Genomic DNA, 27,696 nt, shown 5'->3' on the forward strand with positions numbered 1-27,696 from the left:
AATTGTGCTGACAGAAGCAAAGTCGGGAAACGTTAGCAACATAAAACCCTCCATAAACTAGGCCTTGCTGTCGAATGCTGTTGGCTGAGTCAGTAATTTGTTCCTGGTATTGTGTTTTGTGGCTCTCGTAGGTGCTAGCATTAAAGTTCCAACTGTCTCATAAAGCAGAAACAGCTGGTTGAATTAGGGACTCCTATGTCTGGGAGCACCGCTACCCTCTGTAGTAGCCAATAAGAACTACTGAACAGCGTACAAAGGACACTGGGCTAATTCCACTAGCAAAGAAAATCAAATACATTGTTTACTCTCTGTGGAAATAAAGCAGAAAATTAATTGCACTCTTCTGTTCTCCTCAGGGTCTGATGGGTTTCATCGGTCCAGTTGGGGAACCTGGAATAGTGGGAGAGAAGGTAGGAATGGTTTGCAAACAAATTGGCTGTTATATTTGGGAGGAGAATGAAGGGAGTATGTGAAATTATTTAACATTAACAGTGTAGTTTTCTTAACTCAGAATGCCATTAAGAATGTTGCAATTCTAAGATGTGATGAGTTAGCCTTGTGCCAGTCAGAAACTTATGTTCTACTTCACTTTAGGGACTGCCACTCGTTCCTCCTTTAAAGGAACAGTCACAAATTTTTTGAACATAGGAATTATTGCCGGGCAGGAGAGGAGTTTCGCGCATTCATTCATAGCCTTGTGAGAAGCCCATAAATAACATTCCCAACTCTCTTTCCTCTGGCAAACGTTGCCTCCCCTCCCAAGACTGTGACTCAAAGAGAGGTTGAGCTCACCTCATTAGTGCATCAGCATCACTGATCATGTCACCGCATCTCTGAGAATGTGAGGCCCGGTCCTTCATTCTGTACCTCTGACAAAGCAGAAGCAAATGGGAGTGCAGCTTGCAACCTGATCCCTGCATTGCATATCCCTGTGCCCATGCAGAGTTCCCCATGAATGCCATAGGATCTGGGCCTGAGCAAGGCCTTCAGGATTTGTTAGTAAATCTCCGATGCAAAGGGAGCACAGTACTGTAGATATGGAACTAAGCAGACGCCAGTCTTAATACCATTTACATTAATTAGCTATAGAACATGGATGATGTATAAACAGTAGACAGAGTTCAGGTTCTCTTTGTTGTCAGCAAGACCGTCTTATTGCACAGCACACTCTAAAAATGCTAACACCTCTAGCATGCTAGAGGTCCAGCCGTAAGGTTAATGCAAATATAAAATGGTACATTATACTGCACCCTCACCCCTTTCATGATTGCTCCTTAGACTTTTGTCCTCTGGGACAAAGTCGTGGTGGCAGGACATCATTCTGTTTGTTGTGTTGTCTTGGGACAAACTTTATTGCTTATATTACACTAAAACCTAGAGACTCCACTGTGGTAGATGATGTACATTCACATAGTGTATGAGACAATCCTAGCCTAAAAATAGCTTACAGTTGAAATGGACATGGCAGACAAAGGGTGGAAGAAAATTACGTGTTGCTAACTTAATTTTATACAAAGGGAACGGATGCACAGATTAAGTGACTTGCCCAAGGTTACACAGAAAGTCTGTGGAAGAGCCAGAAATTGAACCCAGGTCTGCTGAGTTCGAGTGGAGTGTCTTAATTTCAAAACCAGCCTTCACGCTGGAATTTAGCATTTGTAATAAGATGCTACATCAGTGTCAGGACAAACTCAGGCTGTCTTATGAAAATCTGCATTAGGAAATCCTCGGTGCAGCTGAAATTTGTACCAGATCTTTTCTTCTCCCCCAAGGCAAATTTACTGATAACAAAAAGTGACTATCATCACATCAAAGCCTTGGCCATAATTCCAGCTGGCATTCCATTTTAGCGCTTACTGTGTTACTGTGCACTAAATGAAGTGGGAAGTATGCTTTCATTTGACACAGCTGTGTCGGCGATCTCCATCCAGAAAGTTGCAAAATGTAATGCTGAAGCAAATGGAATCAAACTACTGTCAGAGAACAATGTAGCTAACAGGTCTTTAATAAACTCCATACACTGAGAAAGAAAGCTTGCCATTATCAATTGATTCACAAGGTCCAGCTAATGACAAGAGCCTCTTTGGATTTGTGTTTAATAGATATTTAGAATCCAGGAGACATTTTCCCAATACAGTCTAACTACTGGAAGGAAGGTCAGATTTTGGGTGTAATCTACTACATGGCAGTATGTTTGTAACTCCTTCTCATCCCCCTGACCCCAGTAGTGTGCACACATACACTGTGAATTTAGGTGTGTGTTACCAATTGAGGATCATAGTCACTGCATGTGTTGCCAATCCATCCAGGCAGGAGTAATCATAAACCTATTGTTAGAACTGTGGATCGATAGATTCACCATATATATATCGATAGATTCACCATAGATTCAGGCAGAAGTACAGTGATGCAATATTGATAAAGAGTTATAACTCACCTATAAGACTCCTGGCCTTCTGTATCTCCAGCTATCATGATATGGAGAAGCCAAGGATATATTGAACAGAGGTGACACGTCTCTATGTGATAGCATAAACCTCTAAGGCCAAGATTTTCATAAATGACTAGTGATTTTTGGAGTCCTCAATTTTTGGTGCTGTCTTGAGACTCCTTTTTTAAACAAAAACAAAAAGCCTGGTTTTAGAGGGCAGAGGCTCAGCCCCTTCTGACCGTAAGACCCCTTTAAGGTGTCTCAAGTTGGACTCTGCAAAGCATAGGCACCCAACATTATTATTTATTATTTGTCCTTTGGTGGTTCATGAACCAGAAACCCCTGGTGCTAGGTGCTGTACAAACAATGAACAAAAAGATGGGCCCTGCCCCAAAACGCTTGCAATCTATTTTTGAAAATCTTGGACTTAATTTCCAAACATGTTCTCAACATTAATAGTGACACCTATTCAGAATCCCCACCAAAGCTCCACAGCCTTCAGGCCCACGCTGCTCCAAATGCAGCAATATGCAGCGCGGGTGAGACTCCTGAAGGGTTAGCAGTTCAGATGGGGAGTATGGATATACCTTTCTGGGTTCTGTTCCCAGCTCTGGTATGGACTATTATGGGACCTTGAGTGAGTCATTTGCATTTCCTGTGCCTCAACTTCCCCATATTTTCAATGGAGATAATGAAAACCCACCTCTCGGGGGTGCTGAGAATTGATGAAACTGCTGTATTATGCTTTGAGATGCTACAGACACGTGGCCAATTGTGAATTTCTTACTGTAATTTTTTTTGTGGGATATCAGCGGCTGTAACCTGGTGGCCTCTTCGCACTAAACAGTCATTTTCAGCTGACAAACCAGGGGCCACTGTCAGTCCACTCACTGCTACAGTGTCAGAAGGGAGTAGCTGTCAAGCTCAGCACTATTCACCGGCTATTGCAACTTCAAGGCAGCAGGAGCAGTTGAGACTATCTGGATGCTTCATGATTTTTCAACCACAGTATTGTCCCACCCATTAGCTCATAATGCTCATTAACAAAATTACTTGCTGTGCTTTGTGCGCCATTGTCTTTCTTAGGGTGACCGAGGCACAATCGGAGCACCGGGCCCACCAGGAGTCAAGGGGTCGATGGTAAGGAGTAAGTCTGCATTCTTTCGCTCACTCTCTGACTAACGGCCTCCTCATCTCCATGGGAAATTACAGCTCCTGCCAGTCTGTCGGGTAAACGCGGATAACTCCACTTTTTTCCTGCCTGCGTGGAGGTGGGATGGGCATTTGACTAACTTGATATCAAACTATAAACATTCCTACCTATCCACCTTAGCAGGATTATCCACACTGGCCACTCTGTTTACACCTCGGTCCACTCCCTCTTTGAAAGCGTGAGAGACCAGTGGTGCTTTGCAGCATGTCCTGTAGGTCAGCAAATGTGGGGTCTGTTTCATGAGGCAAAGATAACTCTTAACTACTAGTATGCTGCAATATCTGAAGTGTTGCTTGTTTGCCGCATCCTGTCTGATGGAAAGGTGTAGTCTAGTGGTCTGAGCGCCAGGAACTCCTGGATTCTTGTCTCGCCTCTGACGCTAGCTCCGTTGGTGCCCTAGGCCAAGACTTTAAGAGCCAGAAGTTCATACCTGCTCGGTCCCCAATAGTCTGAGCTCTTTTGAAAATCTGGCTCCAATTGCAGGTGCTGAGCCCTTGAAAACCTGGACCTCGGGTCTTTTACCCTAGCAGAACTTGCTTGAGCTGGCAAGTGACTGATGCTGCCCTAGCTTCTATCACCCCCTGCTTTTCCCACTGAAAAAGGAAGTAGGTAAAGATTTCTAGGGAATGCACGCCATGTGTCTTCATCTTTCTTTGTCTTTTAGGGGCATCCTGGAACGCCTGGAGGAATTGGTTTCTCAGGAGCTCCTGGACCACCAGTAAGTAAAGCCTAATCATCTTGTAACAACTGGGAAAGAGAGTCCGTGTCTTATATACCTGGTGCCATGGGCCAGACCCAAGGCAGTCCTCTTCCAGTTGGCACTGGGTTTGAATGGTAATTTGTGAATGAGAGAACCTGATGAAGACATGGTACATGGGGGATACAGAGGGTTGGCATGGAAAGCAATTCTAAAATGGGCCAATACTTATGAGATGGCGAGGAGATGAGACAAAGGAGAGCTCTGAGCTGGTGCAAGAGTCCCACACCCCCACAGAGCAGCTTTCAGGACCAGGGCCTTTGTAAGTGTACATATAGTCTGAGGGGCTGGTGCTGAGTAGTGCATTGCAGGAGCCATTCCCCCTTGCTCTGTTGGGCCCTGATTCAGCAAACTTGTGGAAGGAGGTTTTCTGAAGCTCTCAGAAGCATCCCACAGTCTCTCTGAGAGAGATGGTGCCAAATGGCTTATTTGGACTCTTGCTGGCAAGCATCTGCCTTCAGCTCTTAATGGGGAATGTGGTCAGGAAAAATGCAAGGCTTGGCGAAGTGCCCAGTGTTTGCTTGTTTTCTTATCATGGTGAACTCATCTGGCATTCTTTTAGCATGTCTCCAAGGCTCACAGGTATCCGAAAACCAGCTCGCCCAATAAGGCAGCAAAGCAGTGTGCGTTTAGCAGCTGTGATTGTTGCATTAACCTGGCTGTCAGTGACCATGTTGCAAGTGTTCACATAGCGACCATCAGAGTTTGCTGCAGAGTCACCTCCACTAGAGGCTCTGGCTCATAAGTCCCCTGAGGTTTGGAGGAGGATTTAAACATCCTTGGAAGGCAACAGAGGCTCTGGATCCCCGTGGGTCCTAACTTTTGCCACTCGTTGTTGTCTAATGCAATGGGCCAAAATCCTGCATCCAACCCCTGAGCATTTAAATAGGACTGTGCTCATTTGTTAAAGGCATTATTCGAGGGATCCCTCTGTGCCCTCTCAGCTGTGGGTTCCAGGCAAGGCAGGGAGCTCTCCTGCTGCTGCTTGGGAGCCCTGTGCTGGAATAGGGACTTGTGCAATATACAGAGCAGCTGGCCCCAGTTGGGCCCTTTATCTGGAAGAGCAACTCTGGTAAACCAACAGCTAAAAGAGGAGCAAGGGATTGGCACAAGGATGGATTTTATTCTGGGGTAAGTCTCATGCGGTTGGCCAGTGCCAGTGCTGGGCCAAAGGCAGAACTGCCACGGCTGGAAGGAAGGCTATAGCTGGCTGGAAGGAGCAAGGAGGAAGTTGTAGGGGAAGGAGAGGAGCACAGAAACAGATTTCCCACTATGTATGTGAATTTTCACTAGCTGGTTAACTGATTTGTGCTGGGAGTTAGATTTCTGAGGTGAAATGCCAAATCAATGCCAAGGGTTTATCTTCTGGAGGTTTACGACAGCCCTGCCCCATCCAAGAGAGTTCACAGATCCTGCTGGTCACTCTACCTGCCAGCTGCAGACAGCTGCTGCCTGGTCTCCAGCCATTTAAGACTCTCTGAGGTAGCATGATATGGAAGTAGTGTGTGCCTAGGACTGAAATTAAAGAGCTGCCCCCAGGTTATCAGAAAGGTCGACCTGCTGCATTGAGGGTAGGGCCTGGGAAATCCTGGTAAACTGGAAAGTTTCAGAATAGCAGCCGTGTTAGTCTGTATTCGCAAAAAGAAAAGGAGTACTTGTGGCAACTTAAAGACTAACCAATTTATTTGAGCATAAGCTTTCGTGAGCTACAGCTCACTTCATCTGATGCATAAAAGTGGAAAATGCAGTGAGGATGTTTTTATACACACAGACCATGAAAAAATGGGTGTTTATCACTTCAAAAGGTTTTCTCCCCCCACCCCACTCTCCTGCTGGTAATAGCTTATCTAAAGTGATCACTCTCCTTACAATGCGTATGATAATCAAGGTGGGCCATTTCCAGCACAAATCCAGGGTTTGTCAAAGAGCTGCCAATTGCGGAAGGATCCAATGGTGCTGCCCTTAGTGACACAGGGTAGCTAGCACCTGACATCACAAGTAGCACCATGGAGGAAGCCAATGGGGCAGCTTGCAGAGTAAGGTGCTACTCAGTGTAAAGGCAGCACAGTCTTGCCCGCTGGAAGCAGCATGCATCTCCGGAGTCCTTGGCGTGAGATTTGCTGCATTGGCGCATCCTGAGGCTGCATTTGCTGCGTTGGTGTAGCTCTATAACCTCCTCCAATAACTTGTTTTCCTGCTGGAAAATAACCAGCAGATTCCTCCAGATGAAATGTTTTCTCCAAACGGGCGTTTTTGTTTTTTTAAATTGAAGTCCTATTTAGGTAAGCCAATTTCCCAGCAAGGCCAGGAAATAAAATCAAATTATCTCCTCATATTAAATCCATATTTATTAAGGCCACTGCTGTAGCTCATTTCACCTCCAAACAGTCCTTTATTATTTACTCTTTAAGCAAAACCCATGGCATTTATTTATTTATTTATTTCATTGTTTGTTCTCAGCAGCAAAAATCTCCAAAGGCCAAAGCAGCTCACTGAGCCTCAGCAGAACTGGTGATAGGCTAACCCTACAAGGGGTCAGTTACAGAGGTGTAACTAACAGATAGGAAACTGTCCTCAATTGCAACCCATCCAGGCTTGTAAATTCCCCACTACTCCCACCATCCCCCACTTCTGGTTCTTCTCATGCATTAATACAGAGGCTCAGTAATAATTTACAAAGTTAGGTTAGTTCAATGTCCCCCATTTCCCTGAAAAGATTTAGTTCTTTGGAATTTTAAGTGGGAAACTCGTTATTCCATAGAATTTTACTCCCTGCAAATGATTTTTAATGGTTTTGTTTTTCTACGTTGTTTGGGATGGGGTAGGACTTTACAAATCCCAACAGAGTACATCATTTTAATGGTTGGCAATAATCAGAAAAGGGACCCCATAAAATATGCAGCTGACATACCTGCTCCTTGTGTGTCACAGTCATCTTCTCATCCAGCAGTTACTCTTTTGTTGTTGTTGTTTGGTTGGTTCCTGTGTGTTTTTATTTTGTCTTCAATTTGTTTCCTCTCAAATTCTTTTCTTGTTGTAGGGCTCTGCTGGAGTCCGGGGACCCCCAGGTATAAGGGGAGCAAAAGGCCGTCGGGTAAGCAGTTACTAACTTAGTAACGATTCTTACAATCTCCTCTCTGACCTTTTGACATAGAGATTTAGGTGGCTAGTTCCTTGGAATAAAGATAACTAAGGGCTGGAGATGGGATCAGGATGGTGGGATGTTGCTCTTGTTGGTGAGTTACTGAGTGTCGAAGAGGAAAGCTGCTGTTGTGTCAGTGAGATAGGTTTCTTAAAGAAGTGAATGCAGATAAAATATATAAAGGGCTCTGTTTGCCTAGAGGTCAGTGTCTTGGCATGGCATTTCCAAGGAAGCCAAGAACCTAAAATGTGCTCATCATGTTTTCCTGCTAGATACATAGGGATGATGGGCACAGCTGGTGAAGATGATGGGTACAGTCCAGTGATGCAGGATTTCAGCAAGGGATAAAAGCTGTAGCTAAAAGACCAGAGACACTGCCTTCATTTTCCTGGGGGCTGCGGGAGGATGAGCTGAGAGGGGCCGTGTGTAGTGATTTAACTGAAGGATGATAAAGATTGTTTCAGTTTGCTATCATGACTGCAGGCACTTAACTCCAGCTATGAAATTAGTTGCCACAAAATATTACCAAAGTACAGAGCACCAGCAAGGCTGAAAAATAGAGACTCGGGCAGAGTAACAATAAGGCAAGTGCATCTCATGCTTTCCAGGTTCCTTCCATTTTAGTCTCACTTGGTTTAGTCTCACTTGTTAGCTAGGTTCTGCAGTGGTGGTGAGGAAGATGCATTTGGAGTCATGCTCTAATTAGAGTAAAAGTTCTTTGGGGCAGGATCTGTGACTTACCATGTTCTTGGACACAGCCTAGCACAACTGGGTCCCAATTCATATCAGGGCCTTTACATGTTACCACAATACAAAGGGAGACATGAATTCCTATTCTCACTTTGGATAGCCGTTACCTGGGAGTTGAAACTGACTAGTGATATTAAATAGCATCACTTGTTATAGCAGAAATACATATTACATAGCATAAATATTTCTGCAAGCTCCATATGCCAGTTAGGAAATTAGAACTTGTTCTTCCTGCTCATGTTGAATGAAAGCCAGTTCAGACTTAGATTGATTTTCCTCGTCCAGTTGATGTGTCCAAAGCATTAGCGGTGAGTGGTTTTTGTTGAGGACCCAAAGAGCACAATACATCACGTCACTGTAAGGTCTTCCTTCCAAGGATTGTAAAAGGTTTGTTTTCATATATTTCAATCTAGGTCTGGAGTAACCCTAAATTCCACTCTCTCTCCCTCGCCACAGCCCACAGCCTATAGCAACGCCTGCCTGGAGAATGTAGGACAGCAAGCACTCGTGTGCATTTCCCTATGCCATAGCTAATCTGTTCTGCAGGCAGCTGGGATGGGGTAGAATGAAATGGGATCACCTGATTAGAAAGTTTTATAACCACAGGGCTATAGTCACCTTGAATTGTTTTAAGTTTTAAAAGCACTGCTAGGAGGACATAAAATAATGTCCCACTCAGAAGATATGTCATGGTGTTTAATTTTTTGTCTTTGGCTGGGAAAACTAGCTTCCTTGTCCCCCACCCTTGTATTAAGGGAAGCCCTAGTGTTGTAATTCCTGCACTCCTCCTCTCTGAAGAGTTGTCTCGGGAGCTGAGGAGTCTCTGTGTTACGTGGTGTGAATTAACGGAATTGGTCAGTGAATCCGTGAGCATGACTAATGAGGAACTGAAGACATGGATTCCAAGGAAGGTTGTGAATGAATCTGGGAGTTGCCTCAACGAAAGACTACAGAGTAGATCTGAATGAACAATGACATGTGAATGACCCCCCACCCTGCCGCTTGCACAGGCTCCGCAGATATTCCTTGGAGAATATCAAACAGTCTCGTTGGGGTGTAAGCCTTCAGTGCCCTGATTCATATAAGGGCAGAAAAGGGATCCAAGTGACTGCCTCTCTCTCTCAGCTTCCAATTCTGGAACGCCAACCCCATTCCGTGGAGCCAAGTCAGTTCTTTCAACAGCCAGCTGTGTGCGACTGTGCTACTTGGCTCCTTGTTTGCATGAGGCTCAGACTTGCACAGGATCTTGTTATAGTTCTTACATTCTAGCTAGACTAGATGAATCAGGCTACTGGGAGAGCAAACCACCAGCTTTTAGCTCCTCTGCTGCCCTGATGCTGTCAGAGCTGATTAATAGAATATTTATCATCTTGCAGGGTGAAACACCATTTTTAAGCAAGTGGAACTAGAGTGGCTAATGGTTCATTTACTGTATAAAATGTCCAGTGAGAGGTTTTTCCTGCTGTGGAGGAAGAGATGGATTCTAGAATGGATTCAGCTTTTAAAAGGGCTGGACTTGCTTTGGGGATAAGCTATGGAGTCAATGAGGCCTTGTCTTCAGGCCCAGGTGACTGCGTTAATATATTAAATAAGAACATAAGAATGGCTACTGATGTCTAAGAATGATTGTCTCGGAAGAAAGACCAAGGGCAGGAAACCATTGCTCTATTAGAGTGGGGACGACCCCTTTCTAGAGGTGAAACTAACCCTAGTGGTGCTAGAGGCCACATTGCTGGAGCTAGACAAGGAGAAAGCAAGAGAGTCTCAGTCTCTCCGGTGCGATACAACAGGAAGCCAGTTAACTTCTGTAAATCCTTAGCACTAGTGCACTCCCATCCCAGAATGACGTACCGTATGTTATAGAAATTTCGTTCGGCATCACTGGGCCAGATTTCCTCTCCAGATTTCCAACCCAGCAGCCCCCAGACCAGTTGTTTTCTCCTTTACGTTCCTGCATTCGGTAATTCCACTCATGCCTGAGGAAATCCAGACTTCAGACCACATCAAAGTACCAAGGACTAACAATGACAAAAGTCACTCTAGACCAGGGAGTGGTGGTGGAGGGAGATGGGGAGGTAGTGTCAAGTGAAGAAGCTGTGTTAATGTCTTGATCTCTAGTACAGCTCCTTGTAGTAGTACTTCTGTATCAGCGAGATTATTAGTGTGCTGCATTTGAAGCCAGTGTCTGCTGGTGCTCTGCAGCTAATTTAACTACTCTCACTCTTCACTGATCTTTCCTTTCAAACCAGTTCTTTAATAGTATATAGGTTGTTATATTTCTTTTATGGACAATACCTAAATAATCTGATAGAGATTAAATCAATGGGATTCTAAAAAGTTGTCATTCTATAGGACTTTACCACAAGGGCTGCTTGTTCTCACAGCTCTCTTGTCTTTGAAATTTTCTGCTTTGCACATGTCTGCCTCTGTCTCTCTATTGCCTCATATTCCTTATTTGCGTAGTTTCCTTGCCATTCATGCTCTTTGTTTCTTTTAGTTTTTGAGGACTGGGAAATGATCCCCTGAATGGAATTTCAAACACTGCCCTTCGCAGCATGCTCCATATTACAATTCACAGCAGAGATGTAATTCAATTCAGAATGGAAACATTAATGCAAAACTCTGCCAGATGTTTGTGGATTGCACTGATCCGTGTTTGGATACCTCGTTAAAGTAATTGCACTTTTGAAGACAACATAAGTAGCAAATATGGTTTGGATTGTAAAGAACAATGGAGACTTTTGGGATCTGTATTTAAGTTGTTATAGCTATTGTGCTGTTGACATAAAAATACTGATTGTCAAAAAGAGAACCTTTAAAAATCATAACTTTCCTCTTCTTAGTATGAGAGCGGACTATTGTTCCCTCCAGTTTACTTTTAGCCATCAAATCGATGTTGTACAAGCCTCCACAAATGCAATTTTTCTCTCTTCTCTTCCTTATGGCCCCAATTCAGAAAAACACACAAATACATGCTGACCTTTAGAATGTGCTTAAGACCATCCCTATAAAGGATAGCACTTACACACACGCTTAAAGTTAAATCAATGGGGATTAAGCACGTTTACAGTTAAGTGTTTAGAGGAATTAGGATTTAAATTTTAGGAAGACTGGGATAGCTGGCTTCTCCTCCCTTAACCCCCCACTCTAGATCAGAAAGCAAGACAAGACTGGTTTTCCATTTAAATATTCAGAAGGGTTACATAGATGGATTTCCTTGACTGGAGGCAGGCAGGTACTAAGTGGTGAATGGCAGGATGGCTAGTGGATAACCTAGCTGAAGATCTGATGGTTGAGATTGGGATTGTTTCCAGTTGGCTAATGGGATTCAACTAACTCTCTCGGCCAACATTTCCAAAGTCAGGCACCTAAATAAAAGTACTTGATATGCCAAGATGCGTTAGCACCTATGACCCTGGCTACAGTCGGGGGACCTGCAGGTGACTCACTTAGAAAACTTTAGTGCTGAGCTAAATCTGTCACCTTTTAATAGCTTCTCTTTCTCCAGATCCATGTTGCTCAAAACTTCATCTTCTGAATTGAGGCCTTTACTCTGTGACCTGCAAGGACTAGCGCTTACAGACTGACACTTGCCAAGCTTAAAAAGTGAAGTCAGCCATGCTGGAAATGTCAAAGCAAACATTAAATCAGGAGGGGCCTGCAATGGTTATTTATTTTTCATTGCTCTTCATGCCATCTATGCCACATCCCAGGAACCCTACGGGCAATGCCCAGGCTAACAAATCATCAGAGCAGACACCATGCAACAAATTCAAGAGCAAGCTCCGGCTAATCAGCTCCTCACAGCAGGAATGTGCCTGGTTTCATCGCCCTATCCATGAACTCAGCTCAGACCTGGATTGAGAATCTGCACAGGAAACTTAATATCAGTTGAAGCTGTGAAGCTTAATATTAACTGAAGCTGTGACTTTATGGAATGGTCTGTAAACCTCCAGCTGAAATCCATCTGACAAGCCCCTCATCCTGGCCTGTTCTCCCAGCCAAGGTGCCAGTCATCAATTCAGGAATGTTACTCCTTTAACTCAGAGCCATAGTGTGGCTGCCTAGAGGTAACTCAAAAAAGCTGCAGTCTTTAAAAGTCCAGAGGTAGAATTTACAGGGTGTATCTGTGTCTCCCAGCTATGCCAGCTAATGTCAACAAGTCCCCTGCATTAAACAATAAATAGCTAAAACCAGCAAAGATCTAGATATGCTGCATGCTTCAGAACTCCTTACTGATACTTGGATAACTAGACCAATCTCTGTCTAACCACATGAACCCTGCAGCTTGTAGCCTTAGTGACTGCAGGAATTTATCAAACCCTGGTCATTTGCAACATGGTGGTATTTAAACTTAGGTCCTAAAATCATTCCTTTGCTCTTGGGCTTGCAGGGATGAGTACCTGGCTAGTAGAAGGCAGAAGAGCATCTTACTTTGCTCTCCAGTGACCTTTCAGCTGACTGAAAGACCAGCATTAAAAGATGCTGGAATACGGTATGTTCAACCTTCCTTGGGAAAAGGACAGTCACACCATTTTAAGGCCTCTGAAGTGGCAGCAGCAAGGATTGAAGGAGGATGGGGAAAATCTCCTAAATTTCTCTGCAAAAATGAGAAGTATCTGAACTCCTGTGTACCACCTCTTAGCTGCACTGGGTTATTCCTTTCAGAGTAACAGCTGTGTTAGTCTGTATTCTCAAAAAGAAAAGGAGGACTTGTGGCACCTTAGAGACTAACCAATTTATTTGAGCATGAGCTTTCGTGAGCTACAGCTCACTTCATCGGATGCAAGTGATGAAGTGAGCTGTAGCTCACGAAAGCTCATGCTCAAATAAATTGGTTAGTCTCTAAGGTGCCACAAGTACTCCTTTTCTTTTTGGGTTATTCCTTGTTAATGTCTGAAAGTTTGGTAATTCTCTTTGGAAATGTTCTGCTTCCATGTTCCATTGGTGAGCCCCTGCTTATCTTGGGAGTCTCTAACACTGGCATTACACACTAGATTAATAGCTAAAGACTCAGAGTTTATAAATCATTTGACAGTGGGGTGAGTGTGTCCATGTCCAGGTGAATGACAGAGGTCATTGGCTCATCCGGTGGCACAGAGTGTTCTCAGGGCCTGTTCTGTTCAGGTTCTTAATGCCACATCCATCACCTCACTCCAGCTCTTTCTCATGTGGCTGAATTAGAAATACTTGGAAGAAGAGAAAAGAGGCTTTGCATTTTGAGAAGGCACCTGCTGTTTCTGACCTCTCCTTGCATACCTAGCTGTCCTTCCTGAGTGTGATGGTGAAAGGTACCTCTGCTCCCTCCTTCATCTCCCCAACACTTCTATTGACTGGCTAGTTTGGAAAGAAGGCCCTTGCTATCCTCTACTATCTGGAAAGTACAAGAGCTGGAGAGCAGATAAACTAAAATTCAAGATTCCTGAGAGCTGCTTGAACCCAATGCACTGAGGCACAATTCATCACCCCTGGAACTCTACCATATAAAGCGTCCGTCAGGCAGCAATGTAGAAGATGTATGCATTGTGAAATATCTCCCACTTCAAGACAAATTTAAGGATATGGAATAAGAGGCAGGAATCCCCCTGAGGTTTGTGTGACTCTCTCTCTCCATTGTTATATCAAAGTTTGATGGCCTCTCCCTCTGTATGTAAGTTGTCTGCACCTTGCCTCCATTGAAAAAGAAAAATGTAGCTCTCGCTTGTTGAAACACCTTTCTAGGCATTAAGTTCTATTCAGATGGAGTGTTGTCTGCTGGAGGCATTACTCTGTAGCTCTGTTGACTGATATACACTAGAGATGCAAAATTTGGATCCAAACTTCCTCAATATTCAGATGCTAGGGCTGTTCACATCTGGGCTTTGAGTCCTTATTAGCAGTGTCATAGTTTTGTTCAGTCTCGGTCTGAAGCTCTCGGAAGGTAGTATTGCCTGAGGCTATGATCGTTCCCCTCTATTCGACATTGGTGAGGCCTCATCTGGAGTACTGTGTCCAGTTTTGGGCCCCACACTACAGGAAGGATGTGGATAGATTGGAGAGAGTCCAGCGAAGGGCAACAAAAATGATTAGGGGTCTGGAACACATGACTTATGAGGAGAGGCTGAGGGAGCTGGGATTGTTTAGCCTGCAGAAGAGAAGAATGAGGGGGGATTTGATAGCTGCTTTCAGCTACCTGAAAGGGGGTTCCAAAGAGGATGGCTCTAGACTGTTCTCAATGGTAGCAGATGACAGAACGAGGAGTAATGGTCTCAAGTTGCAGTGGGAGAGGTTTAGATTGGATATTAGGAAAAACTTTTTCACTAAGAGGGTGGTGAAACACTGGAATGCGTTACCTAGGGAGGTGGTAGAATCTCCTTCCTTAGAGGTTTTTAAGGTCAGGCTTGACAAAGCCCTGGCTGGGATGATTTAACTGGGAATTGGTCCTGCTTCAAGCAGGGGGTTGGACTAGATGACCTTCTGGGGTCCCTTCCAACCCTGATATTCTATGATTCTATGATTCTATGATGATTCTATGAGCTTGCCAACATTAGCAGTAGCAAACCAACACAAAGGACGGTAAGCAGTGAAGCCTATGTTTACAAATGGGCTAACGATTATGTGTGCGGAATGGGATTAGGGATAACATTTTCAAAAGGGCCTAAGTGATGTGATGTTTTTCAAAATGATTTCGGCGCTACGGGGCATAAATCCCATTGACTTTCTACCCTGTAGGTCTGCATGGTGCCTCCTGGAGATACTAAAGCAAGAAATGTACCTAAGTAGAACTATCTATTTAGAGTCAAACAAAGCTGAGCAATTGTATTTTGCAGGCTTTACTAAACATTTAGTCAGTCCAGGTCTGGGTGGGTTCCCCACCTCCTTCTCCCCTCACATTGGGTATCACTCTGTGATCCATGACCCCAAAGCAAACATCAGTTAAAATGGCTAAGTTTCACCTGCTTCTGCACATAAACATTTGACCCTAAAATGCATTGTATTATTCCAATTCATAGCAACACACCTTCCACCACTGGGCCTATGTAACCGAAAGGGCCAGAAGTATAATTTGTTGATTTAAATAGAGAGAAAGATTGGTCTTGTGGCTATTGCGCCAGAGTGGGACTCAGGGAGATCTGGTTGGAATTCCTGGCTCTGCCACAGACTTCCTGTGTGACCTTGGTCACATACTTAAAGTTAAGTATGTTCTTAAGTGCTTTGTTGTATCAGGGCCTATAATTCTCTCTGCCTCCTATTTCCCATCTGCTTTTGCCCTCCCACTTCCTGGATCCCAATAGGATTTCCCATCTGCAAAATGGAGATAAATCTGCTTTTACCTTCCTATTTTCCTCTTTTGTCTATTTAAATGATAAGCTCTTCAGAGGTTGTACTGTTCGTACAGCATCTAGCGCGATGGGTTTTATCTGCTGGGGAGTCTAGGTGCTGATTGATATTGAATACTAAATGAAAACTTAGCTGCTCTAGGAAACTTCACAGCCCCCAGAAGACAACTATGCAGCCTGCCTAGCACATTGTAATGTAGACCCTGCTTACTGCTGCCTGCTGGCATTCCAGTTTCCTGTAGATGCTCCAGGGTTTTCCTCACTTGTCTGTAACTGGCATTGTCAGTAAAAGGGAGTTTCAAAGATTTAACTAATTGGCTAAATGTAGCTTTTCCTGTCAGGGTGAATTAGGGAAACCTCTTAGTCTGGGCAAGATGGAGCTTTCCTGGTCTGTTCCTGAATGCAGGGGCAGTTTCACCTTTTCAAGTCAGATGTTGATGAAATGTTTAGTGATGGATTAACCAGGTGCTTGCTGTGAGGGAGATTGCCCTGCTGGACTCCTGGGTTGCTGGTGACAGAGAACTGCTGGGAAGAAACTACGATACTCCAAACAGTGCTGTGGCCATGCGAGTACTGGCAGGCTGCATTGCTGGGGGTCCAGGTTTCCCTGCCTGAGCTGCAGAGCTGTGAGAAGGCAGGCTGGAGCTAGCAGGGGACTCCATCCATTTCAATGACCACTCCCACAAGTACAGTGCCAGGTGACTGGAAAAGGATGGGGGGGGGGCGGAGAGGGATGGAATACAACAAGAGATTTGAGAGACCTGCTTGTCTCTGAGGAGAGACTGGCCTTATAACTGTATGCAACAGCTGGATGAGCAAATGTGTCCGCTATTGACTAACTCCTTGGGAGTGGCCTAAGTGCTCGGCCCAGCTCAGTTCTGGTTCTAGTCTGTCTTTGATGCTAGACTTGCGGGGCCTAGGGAGATGGGGCTTCGGGTTAGAGTGATCACACATCCCGCTTTGGCCAGGACCGTTCCTTTTTTAAGCCCTGTCCCCACTGTCCCAACTTTTTTTTTTTTTTTTTGGCAAAACTGAGCCTTTGTCCAAAAAGTGGGGTGCGGTGCGGAGGGACTTGCAGAGATGTGGGGCAAGTGGAGATGACAGCCCTGTACAAGGGGGGAAGGCAGGGTTCCAGCGACTGGGCAACCACCTCGTGCGGGAGAAAGGAGGGCCTCGGACGAGCGGCTGGGAGTGTCCCCTTTTCTCTTTGGAAAATATGGTCACACTAGTTAGGGTAGCAGAAGAGTACCGCACACTTAGCATATCCGGTTCATAGCGAGAGCGCCTCATTTCACTCAATGACTATTCTTTGGGCCACTTAAAGGCTGCTGTGATGAGTGCCAAAGGGCAGTGGGCCCCACTCTTCTGAGCCTGTGTCATGTTTCAAGCAGAGTCGCTGAGTGGTGGGCCTCGAACCCTTAGAATCTCTCTGAAGACAGCATCACCAAGATGCTCCTTCCGTTTCCTTGAGAATTTCTGGTTTGTCATCTGGTTTCCTTCTCAACAGATAGGTGTTCTGACAGGGCATCGCTCTGTGCTGCCGAGAGATGCAGAATTCCCACTGCTCCATTTTCAGTGTGAACTTGTAGTTTCCAGAGGTGCAAAAATAGACACTCTCCACCATTGCTGGGGTTTGATTCACCCCTGGCCTGCTGATCCCCCTGTTTTCAGCTTCCCCAGGAAAAGAGAATAATGGTCCCAATGAGGACAAGGCCAACCCTCAACTCAGACACTCTGCCTGGGGACAGTTTTTGTGTCTCCATATTGATTGATTGCAGTGGGGGAGGTTTAGGTTGGATATTAGGAAAAACTTTTTCACTAGGAGGGTGGTGAAACACTGGAATGCGTTACCTAGGGAGGTGGTAGAATCTCCTTTCTTAGAAGTTTTTAAGGTCAGGCTTGACAAAGCCCTGGCTGGGATGATTTAATTGGGGATTGGTCCTGCTTTGAGCAGGGGGTTGGACTAGATGACCTCCTGAGGTCCCTTCCAACCCTGATATTCTATGATTAATTTGTAAGGAAAACAAGATTGTCTTTCTGCAGCACAGCAAGGATGCTGGAGAAAGCTCTGGCATTTCAGCCATCTGTAGATTAGCTCCTTTGTCCATCTACTGTAACTGGTTTCTGTGCAGATTATAAGGGGGAAGGGACTTGTGGAGAAATGAGATCATGGTCCAAGGAAGACAAGGAGCTCATTCTGACTTTGTGAGCATAGTACTGAGCCTGACTGTCACAGAAAGTCATTGGGGCCAAGAATTTAACAAGACTCAAAGAGGGATTGGACATTTATATGGATAACAGGAATGGCCAGAGTTGTCATAACTGTTGGACATCGGGATGAGACCTAATGTGGGGGGAGGGTCAGATTATCCCACATCTGCTGCTGCGCCATCTCTTCTTGCACCTTTCTCTGAAGCAGCTGGGACTGGCCATTGTGGGAGAGAGGAGACTGCATTAGATGGACCTCGGGTCTCATCCATTCTGGCAATTTCTATGTCCCTATCAGGTTGGGGGCAATTCTAGGGTGTTGATCATGGTGATAAATTTCAAATAACTCCCCAAGGGTGAAACGTGTCTCCATCTGCCCGTCTGTCTCTTTCCGTTATCATCATGACCCCTCAGAGCAGAGAAGATGCCTGCCCCTCTGTAGGTCTGAACGTCTCGGATCTCCCTCCCCTCACGACCATCCAAGCAGAGTAATGTTACTTGCGTTCCCTGTAGCAGCTTCTTTTCTTTCCAACATCCAGCAGAGCAGTGTGGCTCTGTCTGAGATCCAGCCACCTTCATGGTTCCAAGGGGTCAATTTCCCTCCGGATGCTGTTTTTTCTTTGTTTGTGCTTGTTTCTCTAGGGAGTTCGGACAGGAAAGTGATGGATGGATGTGTGAAGTCATGAGTTTGGGGAGGGGAATTCTCAGCCTAACAGGGTGGTTATTGTTTCCAGGTAGCCCAGAGAAGGTGAAAACTCAGTTCACAGAGCTGGACAGTTTGACTTAAAGCACAAGCTGCCTGGCTGCTTGTCCCTTTGTCACCCATTTCCCCAAGTGAAGTACAAATACTGCACTGTTTCATGATCCAGAACAGTTCAAAGAGCAGAGGCGGGCTAAGCAAAAGGGAGGAAAATGGGAATCCAGTAGCAGGTTTGCCATTACACCCAGGGAGGCTTTGGTGAACTTTTCTACATGTGGATTTGTATGCTGTCAGTCAAAGGGTGTGTCTACACTTTGAGCTTGAGGCGTCCTTTCCAGGTTAGGGAAATGTCTCGATCCAAGCTAGGAGCCATACAGCTCGCTGAATGTAGCAGCGTGGGCAGTGGTTTTGCTGTTCCCATTTGATGCACAGTGACTGTTCTAGAGAGCAGATTCGGTATACTTTAAACTGTGTCTTATGGGCATGCACTATGGTTATTTGGTCTCGGGTCTGTTCAGCATAACTGAGTTTGCCAAACACAGTAGAAGTTTTTGCATTATTTTATATTGTCAGTGTTTGCTGTAATAATTTGGCTGTCTTTCCTATACATCTTCTGCTATTACACTGCCTCTCTTTGTGAGTCTCTCTCTCTCCCCTGCTGTCACACTGTAGTTGCTTTGCTAACATATTGGCCCCTGTTATTACATTTGGCTCTCAGTTTGCATCTCGATTAAGCAAATTGGCTCCTATTTTCTCTATTTCCACTTTGGCCTGGTGTCTGAATTCCTTTCACCATAACATATACACCACAAAGCAATGTTAGAATTATGTATGCTGCAGTAGTGCCTAGAGGCCCAGTCAAGATCAGGGCTCCATTGTGGACATGGCACACGTTGGTGTGGTCTCTCGATCTATCTTTTTATTCCTACCTGCCACCCCTCTGCCTGTTGTATGTCAGTGTCACAGAACTTACTCTTGGACTAGGATAGGGATGGGGGTGGGGGAAGAGTTCCACTGAGATCAGCTTCAGTGCTATCTAGGGATTTTCCACTGTGCACAAATGATGCTTTTCTGTTATACCCCTGAAGAATAAGCACATCTCTTTTTAGTCTTGAGCATGATTTCCAGGACGATAACTGTCACGTGCATGCTTTTGTGTAGGTTCTCCGCTAACCGTGTTCAGCCTCCTCATATGTTTGAACATCTGTAGATGCATGGAGCTGGATTCATCCCCCGACACCTGGCTTTCTCATGCATATACATGCCTTGAAAGGTTCCCGTGTACACTTGGACCTGAGAGGTTTCATCAAAACATACTTAAGCACAAATGACTGGCCATCTGACCACACATGTACAACTGGTCATGCTACATGCCCCTACCCATTTCATATATACATGAATTCCTGGTCATGTTCATAGCAGTTCTCTAAGCAGCAGGTAACTATAATAAAATGCCTAAAACACCTATCATTAATGAGAAGCTAACCCATGGCACTTTATTAAATACGTCCAATTCCAAGTTGCCTTTATGCATCTGTTTGGGCTCACATTGTGCATCTTATAGCTTTGATGACTTGACTTCAACAGCGACATGACCATGGATGTGAATAACAGGGAGTGGTATGCAAAGAGTTCAAATTGTATCATGTAGGGGATGATGGGAGAGCTTGACTCTTCAGAAGGAAGAGCCATGATGTGAATAAATTCAGATTTCAGGGTCTGTCCCAGCAAGATTACCATAGTCATTAAGGTCTGAAAATGAAGCCGTTCCTGACCTCTGGCCTGTCTTTCTCCTCTGGCTCTCATTTTGGGCTTAATGTTGGCTAGATAGAAATAAAAATAACATAAATGCACTGCCCAATACATGATGAGAAATTAAATAAATTGGCGGGAGGGGGGAGAACAAAACTAAAAAGTGGCTCCATTGAGCCTGGGAATCAGCTGAAACACCCATCTAAGCAAGACCTGTGGCTAAAGGAAGAACTCTTCTAATGGGCTTCAAGAGTTCTGAAGCTAGGGTTGCTGTTGCTTTACTTTTGGGTGAGCCTTCTACCCTACATGCAGTAGGATGAATCCTGCAGCAAGGAGCCCTATAACAGGAGATGAACCTTGACTCCAAGACGAATGTTAGAAACAGTCTAACAAGCCCAAGCTTTAAACCCTTGGGAACCACAGCCATGCTGTGCATACCCACCTTCCTAAGCATTCATCTGGTTGTTGAGTGCCAGCATCCCAAGGGTTAAGAGCAAGAGGAGAATTAAATATGGCTATGGACAGAGAAATCAACACACACACCCCACACACACACAAGCAGGGCTCCCTCCACCCATCTCCTCTTCTGTTTCAGAGTAGCAGCCGTGTTAGTCTGTATTCGCAAAAAGAAAAGGAGTACTTGTGGCACCTGAGAGACTAAAAATAAATAAATAAATAAATAGGTTCGTCTCTCAGGTGCCACAAGTACTCCTTTTCTTTCTCCTCTTCTGTGTTACTGAAGCTACTCAGGGTGAAAGGCAGGGAGGATGGATCCAATGGATCAGACAGGTGAAGGGTAGGAGAAGTGTAGCTGCTTCGTTTTTTGGAGAAAGTCCAAGAACTCAGCCCCCTGAGCATGCAAAATGTGCACTGGGGAGGTGGGAGAGGTCAGGCTGCACAGTGGAAGCTGGGATCACACCCAACCCCCAGTAGACAACTCCCTGTTAGCAGCACAAGGGGGACACCTGCTGTTCACTTTTGCTGTGTAACTCTCTCTCTCGGTCCCCCAGGGTGCCAGAGGTCCTGATGGACCAGTGGGGGAGCCAGGGTCAAGAGGTGTTAAGGTAAGTTCTAACAGGAGTGCTAGTTCTGACGGGTCTGCTCTTGAGCATGCTATGAGGCTCCCCTTTAGGCCCTGGGAAAATCAGGATGTCTCCCACCACCACCACCTCCTCACTGCCTCTCGCCCTTCATGGTGTATCCTCAAGTCAATTTAAATAGCTCTAGCTCCATCAGCACCAAGCACTAAGTCCAGCCAGTGCCAGTTAGCCCAGCCAGCATTCCTCTGTGCAGAGCAGAGAGGAGCGCCCCACACTGGTGGCAGAGCCCAGCTGCCAAGAGCCAACACTCGCTCACATCAAGGCACCTTAAAAGCAACCAGCATGATTTTGTATGGCACCAGCTGTCCCCCAGCACACAACCACCTAGCTTCTTCCCTGCATCAGGTTCCTAGCACATGGCTCTGCTCAGTGGGAGACCAGTGGAAATGTCTATTCCCTGGTCTCCCAAAAGCCTTTCCATTTGGGGAGGAAGGGTGGGGATCCGAGGGAAGAATGCTGTCTAAATTCATCCAGAAGTTATTCATTTGGTAGAAATACAGTCTCAGAGATAATAAAGGTTCCAGCTGTTCGGTTAAAGTGAAGGGGGGCTGTAAGGTAGCTCAGGGCTTGTTTACACACAAAGTTGTGCCACTTTACACCAGTTGCACCCCCGCACGGGCACAGCTGTTGCAGTATATAGGTGCTTATACCAGGATAGCTTATTCCCATATGGGAAAGGAAATAAGCTATATCAGCATAAAACACATTTAAACCAGTATAACTGAGCCTACGCTATAGGGGTTATGCTAATTTAACTATATTGGTAAAAAAAAAAAAATCACACCCTCTAACTGAAATAGTTACACCAATGCAAAACTTGTAGGTAGATCTGGCCTTACCATCACCACACCCTTAAGGATTCTGACTGCACATTTCTACTGCCCACACACACACACAGAGTAAGTCAAAGATATGTGGTGTTTGCTGTCTTTACAAAGTGTGTCTCCCTGCAGTGTGGTATGATCAGAGCAGAGACATTCATGGAACAGAAATCCCCCCTGCCTCCTGGTGCGAAGGGGGTCTGGCAAATGGCCTCCTGGAATAGACCTGCCCCTCATTAAGTCTGATTAAGAGAGTATCCAAGCCAGATGCTGACAAAGAACCTTCTTTTGAGGCAAGGCTGCTGAGAAAGAGAGGGATAAGGTGGTAGAGCAGCTCCCAATATGGGTGTTTCCTTTTGGAATATGGATGGCAGCCTAGCAAGAAGGCTAGTCCAACCGATGAGCATTGAAATAGTGGCAGACTTTTCAGTTCTCTGTCATGCCTTCTTTTCTCCCAATTGTTCTTCTGCCTTATAAGACTTCTCCTGCATCCATGTCCTCTCAGCCCCTAGCTCCTCAGAGGCTCCCTTCTCAGGCAGAGCAGCAGTTAGAAAAGGAAATAATGCTTATGCTGCTGGCTCTTACCTGAGCGGGTGTGTGTTGTACTATTGAGGCTCTTCCACCCCTGAATGCTGAGCACACAGCATGAAGCACCTTTGGAGTCCAAGTGCCACCCGGCCTACTGATCAATGTGTGGCTAATGCCCTGCCCCTTCTCCACCCACAATGACCTAGAGTTGGATGGAGAAACTTCCCCCTTTTGAACCTGATAAGTGGGGAGTCCTGAGTCACTGGGATTTCTAAGAGCAAGAAAGAGAAAAATTGGATTATGCTCCAAGCTCCTCAGCAGATGGGACTATTCCCCCATGGGAGGGGGACTTTAGGACACTAGCTAGCCCCTTTAAATGCTGGTGGGGAACCAGAAGCAAATGATTGACCCTTCCCTGGGGGATTCCAAGAGCAAGAAGGCTGGGGCATCAGGAGGAGCTAGCCAGTCAAGAGTCTCCACTGCACAGCTCATGCCAATGCCAACATGTCTTTGTCTTTTTCATTAACAGGGCCTTCAGGGGGAGCCAGGCAAACCAGGGCCCGATGGGCAGCAGGTACGTCCACTGTGAGAGCTGGTGCTGGATGCCAAGCTGGCACTGTGCCAAACGCTACATGTATGTATACTCACGCGTGCGTGGCTCCCAGTAAAATACAGCTTTGATCGACTTCCCTGGCCAAAGCAACCAGGGCATTTCAGCACGTTCCCAACCTAATTACTGTAACCTTCTGTTTACAGGGGAAGATGGGAGAGACTGGGGAGACAGGACCACGTGGCTTCCCAGTAAGTGCCAACTACCTTCTATTCCCTTTTATAGCCTACATTTTAATTAAGGTTTTACGTTTTTTGATTCCTGCTCCAGAAGGAGAAACCTGGACAATGTCTCACAGTTCAGCCTCAGGGCCACCTCTGTGTTCCTTTTATAAAGTGTTTACGAGGTGAATCTGACATGCTGGGAGGTGTGAAAGGTGATGATGGGACAGAGCTGACCTTGGTGCTTTTTCTTATCCTAGGGTATCCAAGGACCTTCTGGACCCCGAGGAGGCAAAGGCACTCCAGGCGACCCGGCAAGTGTCTTCTCATTCCCTCTTCAACCATCTGTCCCTTTCTCTTTCCCCTCATTTCCTCCTCAGTCTTGCTTCCCCCCTGCACATACACTCCTTCATTTCCATCCCTGCCTCTCCTGCTGAATCCAGCTTGATCAGGGAGGCAGCGTTAAAGGAGGGCCCAGGAAGGTTGGAAGAAGGGCAAGATCAGATCCTACAGAGGCAGAAGGGAGGCACTTAATGAGATTCAGTAGCAAGAAGGTAGAACAGAGACTGGAGTTGACTCTGGCAGGGAGGGTGGACAGAGGGGCAAGTCTGGATTTTGGGAGAGCAAGAGGGCCTGGATCAGATTAAAGATGGGAAAGTTAGAAAAGAGACTGGACCTGATTCTGACAGAGAATTGAAGGAGAAACCAAGGGAGAGTCTGGCAGGGAAGGTGGAAGAAAGAGGTCAGAATGGAAGTTTGGAAGAGGCACTGGAAAGGAAAAATGTTTTTTGCGGTCAAGGCATTGCACTGGGACTCAGGAGACCTGGGTTCAATTCTTCACTCCATCACAGACTCCCTGGGTGAACTTGGGCAGCACCTCAGCTCCTGTGTTGGTAAAACTTCCTTTTTGCCACCCTTTCTCTGTCTAGGCTATTTGCATCCAATGAAGTGAGCTGTAGCTCACGAAAGCTCATGCTCAAATAAATTGGTTAGTCTCTAAGGTGCCACAAGTACTCCTTTTCTTTCTGCTATTTAGACTGTAAGCTCTTCAAGGTCGGAGTGACTAGGTATAGCACGTAACACAATAGGGCCCTCACCTTGGGGGCAGTAGATGCTACTGTAATGATAGTAATTAGGCTAGATGCTTGCAAGGACGGGTGGAGGAGCTAACTGTCTTAGGACTGTAAGAGGTTCCACGTTAGGCTGCTCAGGAAGGCCATGGTTAGACACTCCTGAGCCTGTTAGAGGATGATCCCAGACTGGTCTGTGTCTGGGAGGGTGGACTGGATCTGGTTATGTTACTGGGAGGGGTGGAGGGAGTCAATTGAGAACCATGAGAAAATGGCAGAAAGAGAATCCAGTTCTGACTCCATCTAGGATGGAAGGGTTGAAGTAGGGGTCAGGTCAGATGGATGGAATAGAAGGGGGCTGTGATTGGCGAGGGTTAGACTGTGGTGACTGAAGGAGGGATGTGCTGCAGGCTCTGAGAGTGTAGGAATGGGGGTGGGCTCGGGCTGTGTCAAGGCAGACTAGAGAAGGGAATTATTCAGACATGCTAAGGTTGCCAACTATTATCAAAAAGAAAAGGAGGACTTGTGGCACCTTAGAGACTAACAAATTTATTTGAGCATAAGCTTGCGTGAGCTACAGCTCACTTCATCAGATGCATTCAATGGAAAATACAGTGGGGAGATTTATATACGTAGAGAACATGAAACAACGGGTGTTACCATACACACTGTAACGAGAGTGATCAGGTAAGGTGAGCTACTACCAGCAGGAGAGCAGGGGCGGGGGGGAAATCTTTTGTAGGGATAATCAAGGTGGGCCATTTCCAACAGTTGACAAGAATGTCTGAGGAACAGTGGGGGGTGGAGGATGGTGGGAATAAACATGGGGAAATAGTTTTACTTTGTGTAATGACCCATCCACTCCCAGTCACTATTCAAACCTAAGTTAATTGTATCCAGTTTGCAAATTAATTCCAATTCAGCAGTCTCTCGTTGGAGTCTATTTTTGAAGTTTTTTTGTTGAAGAATTGCAACTTTTAGGTCTGTAATCGAGTGACCAGAGAGATTGAAGTGTTCTCCGACGTGTTTTTGAATGTTATAATTCTTGACCTCTGATTTGTGTCCATTTATTCTTTTACGTAGAGACTGTCCAGTTTGACCAATGTACGTGACTGAGGGGCATTGCTGGCACATGATGGCATATATCACATTGGTAGATGTGCAGGTGAACAAGCCTCTGATAATGTGGCTGATGTGATTAGGCCCTATGATGGTGTCCCCTGAATAGATATGTGAACACAGTTGGCAACCGGCTTTGTTGCAAGGATAGGTTCCTGGGTTAGAGGTTCTGTTGTGTGGTTGCTGGTGAGTATTTGCTTCAGGTTGGGGGTCTGTCTGTAAGCAAGGACTGGCCTGTCTCCCAAGATCTGTGAGAGTGTGGGTCGTCCTTCAGGATAGGTTGTCGATCCTTGATGATGTGTTGGAGAGGTTTTAGTTGGGGGCTGAAGGTGATGGCTAGTGGCGTTCTGTTATTTTCTTTGTTGGGCCTGTCCTGTAGTAGGTGACTTCTGGGTACTCTTCTGGCTCTGTCAATCTGTTTCTTCACTTCAGCAGGTGGGTATTGTAGTTGTAAGAATGCTTGATAGAGATCTTGTAGGTGTTTGTCTCTGTCTGAGGGGTTGGAGCAAATGCGGTTGTATCGTAGAGCTTGGCTGTAGACAATGGATCGTGTGGTGTGGTCTGGATGAAAGCTGGAAGCATGTAGGTAGGAATAGCGGTCAGTAGGTTTCCAGTATAGGGTGGTGTTTATGTGACCATCACTTATTAGCACTGTAATGTCCAGGAAGTGGATCTCTTGTGTGGACTGGTCCAGGCTGAGGTTGATGGTGGGATGGAAATTGTTGAAACCATGGTGGAATTCCTCAAGGGTTTCTTTTCCATGGGTCCAGATGATGAAGATGTCATCAATATAGCACAAGTAGAGTAGGGGCATTAGGGGACGAGAGCTGAGGAAGCGTTGTTCTAAGTCAGCCATAAAAATGTTGGCATACTGTGGGGCCATGCAGGTATCCATAGCAGTGCCGCTGCTTTGAAGGTATACATTGTCCCCAAATGTGAAATAGTTATGGGTGAGGACAAAGTCACAAAGTTCAGCCACCAGGTTCGCCGTGACATTATCGGGGATAGTGTTCCTGATGGCTTGTAGTCCATCTTTGTGTGAAATGTTGGTGTAGAGGGCTTCTACATCCATAGTGGCCAGGATGGTGTTTTCAGGAAGATCACTGATGGATTGTAGTTTCCTCAGGAAGTCAGTGGTGTCTCGAAGATAGCTGGGAGTGCTGGTAACGTAGGGCTTGAGGAGGGAGTCTACATAGCCAGACAATCCTGTTGTCAGGGTGCCAATGTCTGAGATAATGGGACGTCCAGGATTTCCAGGTTTATGGATCTTGGGTAGTAGATAGCATATCCCAGGTTGGGGTTCCAGGGGTGTGTCTGTGCGGATTTGTTCTTGTGCTTTTTCAGGGAGTTTCTTGAGTAAATGCTGTAGTTTCTTTTGGTAACCCTCAGTGGGATCAGAGGGTAATGGCTTGTAGAAAGTGGTGTTGGAGAGCTGCCTAGCAGCCTCTTGTTCATATTTCGACCTATTCATGATAATGACAGCACCTCCTTTGTCAGCCTTTTTGATTATGACGTCAGAGTTGTTTCTGAGGCTGTGGATGGCATTGTGTTCTGCACAGCTGAGGTTATGGGGCAAGTGATGCTGCTTTTCCACAATTTCAGCCCGTGCACGTCGTCGGAAGCACTCTATATAGAAGTCCAGTCTGTTGTAAATTGGTTAGTCTCTAAGGTGCCACAAGTACTCCTTTTCTTTTTGCGAATACAGACTAACACAGCTGCTACTCTGAAACCAACTATTATCAGTTCAGCTTCAACATAGCAGCTCCCACCCAGACACAGGGAAAGTTTCTGATCCTTTGCTTGCTGCTGTTCAAGCACTTTGAGCTGCCCATTTCTGGTCTTTTGACCTCCTCTCCCATGCCTGTGTAGTGTCCATGTGATGTGGGAGGGCACTAGGGAGCGGATTGTTCTTCAGAATTGACAATGTTGCACGAAAGAGCCCTGTGTGTCTGTCTTGCAGGGACCCCAGGGATCACAGGGGCCAGCTGGACCTTTAGGAGAAATGGGACATAAGG

At 45.7% G+C, this 27,696-nt stretch overlaps 1 protein-coding gene across 3 annotated transcripts in view; it reads left to right on the forward strand.

Annotated features, from left to right (window-relative positions):
• Positions 1 to 27,696, forward strand: part of COL27A1 (collagen type XXVII alpha 1 chain) — a 240,651-nt gene that overhangs the window by 147,442 nt on the left and 65,513 nt on the right. For all 3 annotated transcript variants that reach the window (XM_073314249.2, XM_073314253.2, XM_073314251.2), the window contains 9 exons: positions 357 to 410; positions 3,518 to 3,571; positions 4,309 to 4,362; positions 7,442 to 7,495; positions 21,283 to 21,336; positions 23,251 to 23,295; positions 23,478 to 23,522; positions 23,753 to 23,806; positions 27,642 to 27,695. In XM_073314249.2, coding sequence (XP_073170350.2) covers positions 357 to 410; positions 3,518 to 3,571; positions 4,309 to 4,362; positions 7,442 to 7,495; positions 21,283 to 21,336; positions 23,251 to 23,295; positions 23,478 to 23,522; positions 23,753 to 23,806; positions 27,642 to 27,695 — 468 coding nt within the window. The remainder of the gene's footprint in view (positions 1 to 356; positions 411 to 3,517; positions 3,572 to 4,308; positions 4,363 to 7,441; positions 7,496 to 21,282; positions 21,337 to 23,250; positions 23,296 to 23,477; positions 23,523 to 23,752; positions 23,807 to 27,641; position 27,696) is intronic.

The sequence above is a fragment of the Lepidochelys kempii genome, chromosome 16 (assembly GCF_965140285.1).
Source record: "Lepidochelys kempii isolate rLepKem1 chromosome 16, rLepKem1.hap1, whole genome shotgun sequence".
Lineage (NCBI taxonomy): Eukaryota > Metazoa > Chordata > Testudines > Cheloniidae > Lepidochelys > Lepidochelys kempii.